Raw genomic sequence first — 15,205 nt, 5'->3', positions numbered from 1 at the left:
GTTCGACGACGACGGACGCCAGGTGAGCTAAATATAAGTTTAACTAGGTGTTATGTTATGTTATCGTGACTGATTTGTTAAAGCCCCATGATAATTGATTAAAACTTTCATAGAGTTGATGTACTGATATTTATATTTCTTTTTTTTGTGTTGTGTTGCTTTGTATGTTTTGTATCATTTGTTTTGTTTTGTATTACTTCCTTGGTTTTAATTCTGTCTAATTGACATCTGTTAATTCATATTTAGAAGACCCTTAGAATATAAACTAAATTTTTCACCTGATACAAACAAATTTCAGACAATGCTAAGTTTAATGGAGTAATATGATATAATTGACAACGCTTATAAAGTACACTACAAAATACAATACAAATAAATTATGATCCTTTATACAATAGTGAGATGTGTATCATTACATACAATTATACAAATATATACATAAAATAAAAAAATAACCCGAACCATTTTAGTGGTGTTCATAATGCTCAGTCTTCAGTTTTTTATGTAGCGTTTGCGGACTTGTTTGTTTACTTCGTCGCTTTCAGTGGGTTATTTTCTATAATAAGAGTATAATTAAGTCGCTAACTTTTTTAAATATACCTTTCTCAGTGAGAAAGCCATCATTTTTTAACCCCGCAGCATTTGTGTGCCTGTCCCAAGTCGGATCCTCTGGCCTTTGCTTTGTTAGTCTTGTGTTGTTGTTTTTTCTCTCTCCCCTCTTTCTTGACTTACTGATGTTTTGGATACTGAACGTATGACGTCCATTTTCACGGAACTAGCACACATTTTCGTTTAGATAACAGCTTTTGATGCTACTTTCCAAATTATATGATGTTTATCATTTCTTTGTTCTTATTAGCAATAATCCTAAACGGAGCGGGTTTCAATTGAGTATTACTTTTAAGTTTAAGGAATGGATCCCCTTTTTCTAAATATAGTTTTTTGCTTAATTTTTTTTAGTTACTAGTAATATCTAATCTACATCATTCAGTTTTTATAAAGCTTTCTTGTTCTTATCCATTATATATTACTATAACAAAAGTTGATATAAATTGCCCCTTTATCCTCATTTTCTATAATAAAAGATAAAATTATATACTAGTACTAAGGAATATATATATACAAAACACATCAAAACTCAACTTCTTTTTATAAGGGGATTCACTCGCCAAGCTCCTGTGTTTTTTATTGCACAGAATGTTTGACTGTACCAAGTTGGACTATCTGCCAACATTCTTCATTTAAAATTGATGAACCCTCCTCTATAAGATAAAAGTCCCATTAGAACAGCCTAAAATTATACCATGTGAACATTATTAATAAAGGATATCAAATCATTCACTATCTCTGATGTAATAACGCCTGAAATTTGATGATTCTTTCTTTGGACTACATTTTTGTTCCTCTGTATATAGATAGCATACTCCATCCGCAGACCGAAAGGAAAGGAAAGAACAATAAGCCAATAAACACATTTTGGCGCATTCAGTACGAGACTGTGTTATTGTACTAGATACTGGTGTTGTCAGGAGTACATGATCGTCTATCATATCCAATGCAAGCACAACTTTTCCTGAAAATAGATGGATACTAAAATAAACGCATAGTTTGTTCTAATGTTGTGCTGTTATACCATCGTCAAAGGGTAAGGAGATTGACTCTTCCGCAAACATGTTTAACCCCGCCCAACAGTCGTCTGTTGCTGTTAATCATATTTGTTTTGGTTTTTTGTCTTTTCTTTTTTTTTAATAAAAATTTTAAAAAATCCTTCACTATTCTAGATCTTACACCAAGCCACTTGCAATGGCTTTCTGTAGTCTCTGAATCCTTAAGAACTTGCTGGTAAGGGCTGATTTTTAAAAGCAGGGTCTCCGTTAACCTTGTCTTGTATATATATGTTTTGTGAATAGATACATATTCATGTACATATTTTGCACTCTCTCGGTACCTATGTATCTGCAATAGTTATGAATTAAAACAAAGATTCTGATCTGAAATAAATTAGATGTTGGTGTATACATGTAATCACTCTTAAACAGCCAAATTGAAGGTCAGATTACGAATTTGCACGAGGTAGAATTATTTACTTAGTTTAAACAATAGTTATTCAAATAAATTATTATAACGGTAAGATACAATTGAAACAAATAATTAGGATTCAAAAACAAGCAAATTTGCTTTTACAAATTATTTTCCCGCAAGTCAATAATACATCAGCGAGCTTTATAGTTTATAAATTTGTGACAAACTAATTGCTTCTAACAAATTCCGCTTTTATTCATATTTCAAACAAAAAAAATCGGGATTTTTTTGTAAATTTTTGTCTAAATCGTAGCTAATGCATCTTCTGACGGTAATTTCAAGCTATTGATTTAATTTGACACTCTGCACCCTATAAAACAAAACAAAAACAAATATAATGGAAAAGTGGCTTTCGCTTATACATCCAAACATTGTCAAAGTGTAGAAAATCGTGACAATATTATGAAAACGTGGCATTCGCTAAAATATCAAAGTGTAGAAATTCTTGTAAATATATGAAACAAAAATGATGAACACGTTTTAATATATGTAAGAGCTGCTAAACATAGATGTGTGCTGAAAACATAGTACTTACTCATGAGCTTAACACATAGAGATGTGTCGAAAAGATAGTACTTACTCATGAGCTTAATACATAGAAGTGTGCCGAAAAGATAGTACTTACCTATGAGCTTAACACATAGATATGTGCCGAATAGATAGTACGTACCCATGAGCTTAAGACATAGAGATGTGCCGAAGAGATAACATTTACTGATGAGCTGAGCACATAGAGATGTGCCGAAAAGATAAAACTTACAAACGAAGAGTGTATCAGAAAAGTGTGCCGAGTAGATAATACTTACCCACGAAATGGGTGCCGAAGAGATTATATTTACCCAACACGATAGTGCCGAAGAAATAATACTTAACCATTAAGACTTTGCCGAATAGATAATACTTACCAATGAAGAGTGTATCAGTTGCCTTTGTCTGAAATTAAAACACTGTAATTAACAATCAATATAGTCTAATCTTATCATGATATATAGATTCTGATTTCGTTATACTCATATGTACGAGCACGCGGGTTTATGTGTATAACTACTATTAGTTTGTTCCAACCCTTCGTTGCCTTGTGTAACATTTCGATCAAACATAATTTTTGAAAAAGCATTGTAAACTTGAAAATGCAAGAACAACAACAAAAATTTATTCTTATATGAATTCTTTTATTTTACTTTCAGATATATTATAATGTCGATGTCCTATCATTAAATAACCCATATTTCAGCCAATACCTACATCTCATATATCCCAATGAACCTGAAATTAAGGATACTACTGCTACTAGAGGGACTGCTTCATAACTTGATTTTTTCCTCAATATTGACACAGATAGACGACTTCAAAATAAAATCTATGACAAACTGGACTATTTCAACTTATCAATTTCCTATTTCTCAGCAGTAACATACCCTCTGCCTCCCATTGTATGGTATTTACATATCTCAGTTGATACCTTAGGCTCGTGCATTTTCGCACTATACGGACTTCGTATAAAGAAGTATACTTATTACGCAGAAACTGCTTCGACAAAGTTATGAAGAGGAAATAGTTATCAAAGGTACCAGGGTTATAAAGATTGAAAATGACTCTTCGTAAATTTTATAGACACCATCAGGAATTGGTTGATCCATACGATGTGTCTGTATCTAAACTAACTAAGGACATTTTTAACAATTCTAAGATTGTGGTTTACCAAGTACCAAACATGGCCTATTCCCGAATATTACTGTTTTGCTGAGGCTGAATTCGCTTTGCTATACGACATGTCACGGTATTTGTTTATCCAATATTCATGTATTTAGTTATGATATTAACGTTGTATTTGTAATTCTAGTAGGATATTGAACAAATTCTTATCGTTTGTAGCTTTCTATTCGTATGTAAAAGTAAATATAAATAATCCCCCAGTTCATTTATAAAATTTTAGTTTAAAACAACTATATATATGTACACGATTTATTTGTTTTACAGTTTGATTATACCGACATAGCTAGATAATACAATTAATTATCTTATTACTTACACAGTTCTATATTAATATCTTGTAATTGTTATAAAATACATCAAATAACATCCAATTTTTAGAAATTAACCTTTAACGTCACTTTTGTAGAGTTGATTATGTCGTGTGACGGACATTTCGTGGATCTGTTGTGCTGATCTTGTGTGCTGTCCTACGTTGCTTTATACGTGTTCGTTTTTATGCTGTGGTTAGCATGTCAAAAGTACTATTGTATTGTTCATTTGTGTATTTCTGTCCTGAATGTTCTTGCATTTATTTGTACTGTATTCCTGTTATGTAATCTTGTCATTTTAGTATTAAATTTAACATTGCCATAAAAGTGCGAGGTTTGGCTTGCCATAAAACCAGATTCTATCTACCATTTTTGTCTTAAATGTCCTGTCTTAAAAGTCAGGAAAATGGCAATTGTTATCTCATATTTCGTTTCGATGTGTTTTGCGTTGTCGTTTGTGTTTTGCTGCACATCAATGTGTCTGTTGTTTTGTTAGTTTTCTCTTATAGTTGATGTGCTTACCTCGGTTTTAGTTAGTAACCCGGATTTGTAATGGATTTATAGCTTTACCGTTGTTGCCTTTATTTGTACGTCAGAGGAATATAAATCTTATTACAGTACAGGATGAACGACTTATTTATTCAAATCTTTTAGTTATTCAAATGTCGATAAACATTTCTTAGAATTCAAATATTGAAAAATAATCAACGTAACCAGCGTACAAGGGAATTGTCAATGTTGCTCTGTCAGGAGTTAAATACATACAATTACTGTCTTTTGACGAGGTAAGTATGTGGTTTTATTGAACTTTGAAGAAGAAAAAACAAATATTCACTGAGTTAAATGGCCGTAATGAATATCAGTTTTTCAAACGTCAATTAAACCACATATTAACCGTAATAGTAAGATATTAAAAAAACTCATCATAAATACCAGGACTAAATTTAGTATATACGCCAGACGCGCGTTTCGTCTATAAAAGACTCGTCAGTAATGCTCGAATCCAAAAAAGTTAAAAGACCAAATAAAGTACAAAGTTTATTGTTTTATTCAATATTTCGTAAGAGTATCGAGAGAAATGTATGTAATGACAATTATTTACCAAAAATCAATTGTTCATTAAAAGAGGGACGAAAGATACCAGAGAGAGAGTCAAACTCATAGATTGAAAATAAACTGACAACACCATGGCTTAAACTGAACACGACAAACAGACAAATAATAGTACAGAAGACAAAACATGGAAAACTAAAGACTAAGCAACACGAACCCCAATAAAAACTGGGGGAGATCTCAGGTGCTCCGGAAGGGCAAGCAGATCGTGCTCCACATGTGGCACCTGTCGTGTTGCTTATGTTATTACAAATCCGGTAAATAGTCTAATTCGGTTGGTCACATTCGTGAAAAGGGAAGGGTATTGTAGTTACGACAAAAAGAACATATCCGATATCATCTTTGAAACGGTAATTCCATAACGGTCAACCAACTCGTGATGGCGTCCGTAAAATTTACGAACGGATGATTTCAACTTCACAATTTGGAACTATTGGTTCAATAGCTTCCTTGTGGGGTGTGTAGCAATTCTCTATCTAGGAAATCTTGATAGGAAAAACAAGCCAGGGAATATCGTATCTATTGGGAGATATATACTCCGTATGCAGGCGCTGCTGGAATGTTGCTACACAAAAATAGAAGGTTTACAATTGGGAAGCTGAAATCATCTCTTTTGTCGTACAGTTTTGTTTTTCAACCGACCTTCATTGTCAATTGCTAGATGTAAGTCAAGATATGAGGCAGACTTAACCGTATCTGTAGTATCCTTTATCTCTAGTTCGATGGGATAGATTCGTTCAACAAAGTCGCCAAATTTTGTATCATCTAGTGAGAGAACATCATCTATAGCGGAACGTAAAGTTAAAGGAAATTGCTTACTTTTTATCTTTCTTCCTCAGAAGTTCCTGTATGAAGTCAGCCTCATAATAATAAAGAAACAAGTCGGCGAGAAGAGCGGCACAATTGGTTCCCATTAGAATTCCGACAGTCTGTTGAAAAACACGTCCTCCAAACGTAACAAATATGTTGTCAATAAAAAAAAATGAAGCATCTTGAGAATGTCAGTTTGTTTCAGAGAGAAGTTTAAACAGTTGTTTACATAATCATACTCGCTAAAGCACGCGACGTTTTGCGCGGTGAATATATTTTTTTACGCAGGTCAATTAGCTTATTTATTCAAAATCCAATTTATATAGAAGAACTTACTAAAGTTATATCAATATAAATTATTTTCGATATCTCTCATTTCTGGTAAGTTATCATTTAATTAGGCGAATGGACTTTAGTAAAAAATTAGTAGAAATACAAGGACCTATATTTTTTCTACGAATTCTCATTTGATATCAAAGTCTTTGCTCTTACAGCAGGTATTATTTAATCACACATATCATCTAACATAATGAAAGTTGTTATTGATACTTCCGTGTCGAGGGAAGCACCTTCTGGTTACGGATATAACAAAACAATTAAACAGAAAACCACCTGCCTGAATTTTACTACACTAAGAAATGAAAGACAATTATAAAAGTCAACAATCAACGACAAATACTTGAATGATGGCTTTGAAAAGACACATTTAGAAAGTGATAGGGCAACATATGTGTGTTTGAGTCTTTAACCCTCTCATTATCCTTGGACAGTTTTTTAACAACAGAAGAACAATCTGTTTGAATACATCAAAAAGGGTTTTGCTTAATACACTAAAACTTAACACATAAAAACAAGGGATATCGACCTAAAGGTACTTCTAGTTAAATTACAAAATCATTTTCTCACTAAATCTCCGACGGATTTTGTTTAAGGAGTCATCAGCAGTCTCATAAAAACTTGGCCTGTCCTATACACAAAAAATATGCGTATAAGCCATCTCATAAATCTATTCAAGTTCAGTTCCCGTAACCGTTTCTTAGCTGTCACGCCAAGTACCACATTTCCAGTATTTTCAAGAAAAATTCTTCTCTTATATCTGCCATCTGTACTAGTTTCATTTAATCGAGAGAAACTGAAATTACCACCCCGAAACCACTTTCCATTTTCCCTGCATTAAGTAGCTGTCATCTTGAACTCCAACTTATGTATATCTTATAATATCAGGAAACCATTTTTGTACACAGACAGACAGGCTAATGAAATGAGGAACAAAAAGAGAAAACGACGGACTCACGTAGGACAAACGGATTGCAGGACAAACCGACAAAGCAACGACTATATGTAGCGACAAGTTAGGAAACACACACACCATAAGACGGTCACAAAGATATATAACCTTTAAAAAGTAGAATCACAAAAATGTTGATCTTAGAGGGAGATCTAATCGGAAATTCCATAATCACATGGCAAAATCAAATAACAAAACACATCAAAAACGAATGGACAAGAACTGTCATATTCCTGACTTGATATATGCATTTTCAAATGTAGAAAATGGTGGATTAAACCTGGTTTTATAGCGCTAACCCTCTCACTTTGATGACAGTCTCATCAAATTCCGTAATATTTACAATGATGCGTGAACTAAACAGACATAATAACTAAAATAGTCAAAGTATGTGTACAGCAGTCATCATCGTGTAAATTACACTGAAGGTATAACAGAATACAGTTACGCAACAATAAAAATGTTTTTACCTTTATAAAACTCCGGCCAATAGATGTTCCATATTCTTCGTACACACCGATTCCAAAAACATATCCCCAACATTTCAAATTTCCTATGCATTTCAACGTATGAGATCCTTGAGATAGCGGTAAAACTGTATAATTCAAATTTGTGTCTGCGATTTTAAACCAGACAGTGGATGGATCTAGACTCTCGTTGTCTAAGGTTATTTCATCAAGAACCATACTATAGGCCACCAGAACAAGTCCATGATCAAAACTTCCACCGTAAGACCTTCCAGGTGTACTAAAAGTGTATTCATGCAGCCAGGAATCTATTGGTGCCGGCAAGACTGATCTCGGATCTCCTATACGAGAGCCAGCATAAGGATGAGAAGATGATACTTGCGAAACGAGCACGGGTTTGTCCGAGGTTATTACTGCTGCTTCAGCTAATGCCAATGGAAACTCATAAAACGACTCTTGACTCACATTGATTTGTGAATGGACTCCTGGTTTGTCAATTATTATAGTAGCATTCTCACACAGCGTGAAAATACGAATAAGTTCGCCGTATCCGGAGTTAAACACGGGGTTACTGATTGCAACATATTGTGTTGACCAAAACTTCCATGGAATGAGCATTTCAAGGATCATATCTATAGTTGCAGACACACTAACTGATGGATTACCAAGCTGATGACCACTGATAACTGCTATTGGATAATTTGAAAATATAGTTGTACCAGATAAATCATCCTTAGATGAAAACTGAAATATCTCATATTTTATCAAGTTGACCGATAACTGACTTCCAAATGTATAGGTATCGCCATTATACATTACTGAAGAACCGAGAGGTAAACTAAGGTGAACAACAGTCTGGTCATTTACAGCGATGATTGCACTCATTGACTGATATGCAACAACCTTCGATTTCAAATTAACAGATACGTATTCAGTACTTAGTACTTCAACTGGATATACAATAAAGGAATCACCGCTATCAGCCTGCATATTTGAGGCGAATAATACAATAACATTGTCTGCTTGAACAAGAATACTCTTATCACTTTTTGAAGTATAGGCAATGGTGAGATCTGAGGGAATTTCAACGACGGTTTCTGCTCCACCTGATACGGTCACATCCATACTCGTATGACTAAGTAATGGGGTTTCGATGTGTACAGAGAATGTTTCATTTATCGGTGTTGATATGTACAAACGCAAATAACCATATCTAACGCCGTTTGGAAATGCAAGTACAAATTCTTTCCCTGAATGTGAACCGCTGGCCTGAAAAATACATTTGAAACCACACTGATGATATTCGTGGATTATTGACAAAAAGAAAAAACAATATATTTTCTGTTCCACAAACCAAAGGGACGTGGTAGTCAGTAATTTGTTTTAGCATTATACTTTACTTGGTTTTTGTATCCCCTATCTATTTGTATTAAATTATTATCGTTGAAACCAATGATTTGTATGTTTACTAGCATTGTGCAGTTTACTGTCCATATCCGTACACTGAAAATCATTTAGCGAAAATATTATTGTGTTACCCGTTCGATTCTCATAGGAAAAGTATGAACATGTAAGATGCTTTCAAATTTATTTCTTTATTAGAAGAATACGTTAAATACATTAATAAAAATGCTATTATGTTATACATGTATTACATAATTGTCTGTATTTTCTGATGGACAATAAATAACCCGATAATATCGTTACTTCTAAAAGTAACATGTACGCGACAAAAAAGTAACCTGTAACCCTTACAAAATACTCTTGTCCCTATAACGTTAATCCACATTGTAAGTCATTTCAAATTAAAATAGGTAATAGTTCCCAGGAAAAAAACGGGATAAAATTATCAGGTAATTCTGGGACACATGTATTTGACATACATTCATAAAATTGATATGCAAATAAACAAAATTGTAACATTGAATTTACTTACATGATTGGTTGTTGTTCCAGTTACAAAATGACAGAGGTTTAATATGAAACAGTACTGAAAAAAAAAGTTTTGTTTGTTTTAATCGAATTCTAATACAATTTTGATAACAATTAAAATATTAGCCAGTAGTTTTGTATGTAAATGTTATTTAGTAACGGATAATTTTTTCTTAATCTCAAATTACTCCAAAGAGTTTTCCTTCTGATTTATTTGAAACTGAATACATTTTATAGAAATTTTACAAACTCAGCAATCCCTTTTAATATTTATCTATATATTCGATAAAAATGTCTGTTGTTACCAAAATGTAAGCATCAAATAAAACTTGATTACTTAAGAATTATTGAATCGTTAAATCACAAATAACAGATTAAAAAAATATTTACCGTATTCAAATGTGAACGCATATTCATCTTCTGAGGCAACCTAAAAATGGATATGAGATCTTCACTCTAACTCTTATGTACTAACAATTGCTCGTTTACTAGCGGAACGTTATGTATTGACCATATACGTAAACTTCCTTATTAACAGCAATCATTATTATTCCCTGAACTATTTTAATTTTCCTGCAGAGCAGTGTTGATTACTCTCAAGATTTTTTGTGTCATTAATTTTAGTAGGATATTGAATTGAAGTATTTGTTCTTTTGATTGTGTTATTAATATTTAAAGTAGTTTCATTGTGTATGGGAGCAGCAGTTTAGCAAGCCAGTAGTACATGGGTAAAAATTCCTAATGGGCCTCAACATTTAGAACAAACATGGTAGAACATTTATGATGTATACCCGTGGGAAACATTTTCAAAAATGGTAAAAGAGATATGATTTATTGCAAAAATTATTGCATGCAAATGCATTACTTTTAGATTGATTTTTATCTACGACAGATTGGTTGCCTCACTGAAGCTGCACTACTTAAACGTTTATACCGTGAAATTAACCAGATTATACTATAAACAGCTGTTACATAAGTCTTCTCACACAGCATAAAAATGGGTATAGTTTCGCCGTATTCGGAGTTAAACACAGGCTTACTGATCACAATGTCATGTAACACCAATATTTCGCTGGAATAAGCGTTTCTAGTGACAGATACGTATTCAGTGCTTAATAAGAAATTTAGCTAGATATACAATAAAGAAATCACCGCTATCCGCCTGCATATTTGATGCGAATAATACCATTACATTTTCTGCTTGAACAAGAATACTCTTATCACTTTTCGAAGTATCGGGAACGGTCAGATCTGACGGAAATTCAACAAAGGTTTCCGTTCGTCTTGATACGATCATATTTAAACTCGTTTTCAGACTAAGTAATGAAGTTTCGATGTTTACAGAGAAGGTTTCATCTATGGGTGTTGATATGTACAAACGCAAATAACCATGTCTAGAAAATGGAAATTTTTTTTTTCCCCGAATATGATTCGCTGTCCTTAAAAAAACAGTTCCATGTTAAAAAATGAGTTAATGATTCCCTGTCAAATGCCTGACAAAAATAATCTTTCGTGTCTAACCACAAGACAAAAATCTCAATATTTAACAAAACTGGATTTGCAATGTGTTTTTATAGTATGTAACAAGGGAACTTAAATGTAAATCTTAATTACTAATATAACGTTAAATGTTTTAGTCAGATTTCTGTGCTGCTCCTAATGGATTGTTTATTATTTTTTTGTGATGGGTTACATATTGTAACAGTTCATGCGTTTTTGAGTTTCACTGTGATATAAAAACGCTAAAAGGTACATGTGAAACACAAATATGCGAAACTAGCCATTTTGTGTTTTGTGTTCTCTTTTTTACCTGTTCGCGTTTTCACGATTTATCATACATATAAGATTTACAAATTATAAGTTAATATTTCCTTCCATAAAATGATTTATAAACTTTCCCGGTGAAAAGTTTGTTTTTATGAACCAATTTTCCCATTCGCATTTTGTCTTTAAATCGTATTATCATAGCGATCTTATCATTGTATTTTGTTTTAACAAGAAAATAGAAATGATAGCGGTGGTCATGCTTCATTTACTCAAGTTATTCAAATTGAAATATATATAGAATTTTTTTTAAGGCAGTGGCTATTCATCCGGCCAACCAGGAGAATAGCTTTTTTTCTTTCATAATACTTTCATTCCGGCCATACAAGGACAAGAATAATGAATATGCGTTTGGTTTGGTGGTTATTGTAGCATCCAATGGAGAATATAGTGGCCAATGGTTTCTTTCAATGCTAACACTGAGAATTAGAACTATTCATTTGTTGCATATTCTCCGATAGCACTTTACTGATTATCAACAACTCAAGACAAAACGTTCTGGAAAATAGTAATAATAAAAAGAAAAAAATAATTGATACAGAATTATCATAGGAATAATCTGCTTCATTAATTGCAATGTACCAAACCCTTTGAAATTTATGTTTTAGAACAAATTGCTTCTATCATTTGCCTATAACTTCTGAATTTTTAATTTCTTAATTAAAATATGTAATTAAAACTTTTCAGATTAACGAATTGTTTTCACAAACATTATTTTGTTCAACTCTTTAACATGACTTTTATTAAGAATAAATGGCTGGCTATTAGATAAAGTCACTATCCATGAAATCAGTTGATATAATGCTTTAACCTTAGTTTAACGCAAAGGTGTGATTACTCATTGAATGTTTTATTTTTTCTTTACGAAACTTTATTGATAATGGTAAAAAAAAATATTAAAAAAACTCCAGTGAACTGAAAATTCAAATTGGAAAGTCCATTATTAAATAGCGAGATCAAGAGCTCGAACACATCAAACGAATCAAAAGTAATATTATAGTAAGCAAAAACGTGTTCGTTATGTAGTCGATAAAATATCAAGTACTCTATAAAATATTAAGATAAATCTGAAACCAATAATATCAACCTACAGCGTATTTTCTACCTTTAAAATAAAAAATTGCAGAATTTGTGTAATTGTTTTAAGGTGTCTCTTTTGTTACAATACTTGGTATTTTTGGAGTTGGGTCATGCAGTTTCGGGTCTTTTTAAAGCTTTGAGCAGAATTTCCAAGCAAAAACACTGACCCGTTCTGTATTTTTCTTCTGCAAGTAGTGGACTTACGTTGCACTTTGAAGGATTAAAAAATTCAAATGATGATACCGCCGTATTTTCCTCACATATCAACCTTACAAGAATAAGCACAAAATTTGAAAAAAGACCCAAATAACGTCAGTACCTAGAATATATACTATGAGACCATCATGTATTATTTTTGAAGTTGATACGGAATATTTATAAACAAGTTCTTGGAATCTTCCGATGAACTTTTAAAATCAAAGGACAAGACGTTACTCTGATGCAGCAACTTTCTGCTCAGACACTGATGAAGTTTTATAAAGTCCGAGAAGCATCTGCAAGCTCTTCAATACCGAATGAGTTGGGAAATGTATATCTCATATGCAGGTGAAGTTGGTATATTTCTTCTAGTGTGGGGGAAATTTGATTGATTCAACAATCGTCTCTTTTGTCATAGATTCTGGTACTGAGATAACCGTTTATGTCATATTCGAAATACAAGTTTTAACATGAGACAGAGGATGCTGTGTCGGTTGAAAGGTTTCGATTGTTAATGGAAAGAACATCATCAATATATCTAAATGTGAAATTAAATAATCTGGCTTCTTTGGTCTTCTTTTTACAAGTGTCGTATGAAAGTAAAAAGAGGTCGCCAAGGAGTTTGTTCCCATAGGGATGCCGACAACTTTTTTAAATAGTTTACCTCTAAATTCAACAAATATATTGTAAATAAGAACTTCCAGCATACTGATCACTTGTTCCTCTGTGTAGTTTGTTTGACCTTTTTGTTTACTATTTACAAAATGTGCCTTATGGTATCCAAAAGTAATAAATTTATTGCGTATGTGTCGTACTTGACTTTTAGCACATGTCGTCTTTTTTTTTTTTACATACTCTAAAAGGCTTTATTATCAGCACCGATCCTTGCATATCCTGATATGAACAAAACTTTTAAGTCGAGAGCAGGTCATAGCATATGAAGGTATAGGTTTGTCTAAGGCAGAATGAATTTGGTGCTCCACAAAACATGTTCAGCTGTTTTAGAATGTTTCAAACATTTTCATGCTGATCTGACTTGTCGGTTTAGAATTTGCACAGATCGTAAGGCTCTTAAATATTCGATGGATCAAAAGGTTTCAGTCGGTAGATTGGGTCGTATTGCGCTTAAATTACAAGTACCATGCCTTTGATATCGTTCAAAAACCAAGTAAAAAGAATAGGGTAGCAGACGCACTCAGCGCACATATACTGAAGTGGCTGATGAAAATAAAACTTTGCCAGTGAAAGTGTATGTTGTAAATACAAATGCAAATGAGTTTCTATTAAATACAATTGACGATAATGATTGTGGGACCAATCTAGCGGTATACAATAAAGGAGACGAAGACTTTGAGAGTTTAGCACTCGAATTATATTATTGAGACTATATTCTTGCTTCTCTTAATCCCGACGTCGTCAATAAGTGAGTTATTAGACATCAGTTACAACAAGTTGTCCCAGATTTTCTGAATATGTTTAATTACTTGCAAAATGACGTTTTACCTCAAAGTGAAAAGGTTCGACAAGAAGGTTCTAGCAGAATCTCAAGCTTCTTCTGTTTGTGATAGTGTTTTGTATAAATTGTTTCAAAAGAGGTTGAAAACAAGTGAAGTTGAAAAGTACATTAAACAATTGTGTGAAAAGTACATTAATCAATTATGCCTTCCGTTATCTCTCAGACGTCATGCTTTGCTAGCTTATCGTGACTTGAATTATGGTGGTGCTCACTTGGGATTGGACAGGGTGTTGGCTGCCTTGAGACTAAAAAAATGTGGCAAAAAATGCACCAGTAAAAAAAATATTCCTTCGTGTTGCAGGTGTCATCGCGTTAAGATTGACCATACACGAACAAAACACCTTTAGATCATTTTTGGCCGGTGGCAGTACAATTTTATCGATGGCATATGCATTTTTTTTAAAGCTGAGCAAGACTAGCAAAGGTGAAACATACTTGCTCGTTTGTTTGATAGTTATAGTAAATTGGTTGAAGCATTTGTTTTGATCACACAAGAGGCTAATGAAGTTGCAAAGGCCTTGTTCAAGGAGGTTTTCTACAGATTTGGTGCAGCAAGGATTTTGAATAGCAATTGTGGAAAAATCTTCATGATTGACCTAGTTCTGTCTTCATGTGAAATATTCGATATCACAAGTTAAAATTAAAAATGAGAGAATGGAAATGGGGAATGTGTCAAAGAGACAACCCGACCATAGAGCACTATCACGTACCATCCTCAATCGTATGGGTTATGAGAAAAATGCAACTCAATTCTGATAGAGTCTTTCTGAGCATACTGTGTAAGGCTCAGATTATTTGGCCCGATAAATTAACCGGAATTTCAATGGCTTTAATTTACGAATTTCTACGGCAACTCAATTAACTGATTTTT

At 33.0% G+C, this 15,205-nt stretch overlaps 1 protein-coding gene across 1 annotated transcript; it reads right to left on the bottom strand.

Annotated features, from left to right (window-relative positions):
• Positions 1-348: 348 nt before the first annotated feature.
• LOC139522302 (IgGFc-binding protein-like) lies at positions 349-8,921 on the bottom strand. Its single transcript, XM_071315846.1, has 3 exons — positions 7,788-8,921; positions 2,988-3,015; positions 349-1,573 (listed from the first exon to the last, which is right to left on the bottom strand). Exons 1-3 carry the CDS (start codon positions 8,907-8,909, stop codon positions 1,335-1,337), a joined length of 1,389 nt encoding a protein of 462 aa, XP_071171947.1. The 5' UTR covers positions 8,910-8,921; the 3' UTR covers positions 349-1,334.
• Positions 8,922-15,205: the final 6,284 nt, after the last annotated feature.

Source organism: Mytilus edulis, chromosome 5 (assembly GCF_963676685.1).
Source record: "Mytilus edulis chromosome 5, xbMytEdul2.2, whole genome shotgun sequence".
Classification (NCBI taxonomy): Eukaryota; Metazoa; Mollusca; class Bivalvia; order Mytilida; family Mytilidae; genus Mytilus; species Mytilus edulis.
Note: the sequence above shows the minus strand (reverse complement) of the source record. Positions and strands in the feature narration are given on the sequence as shown.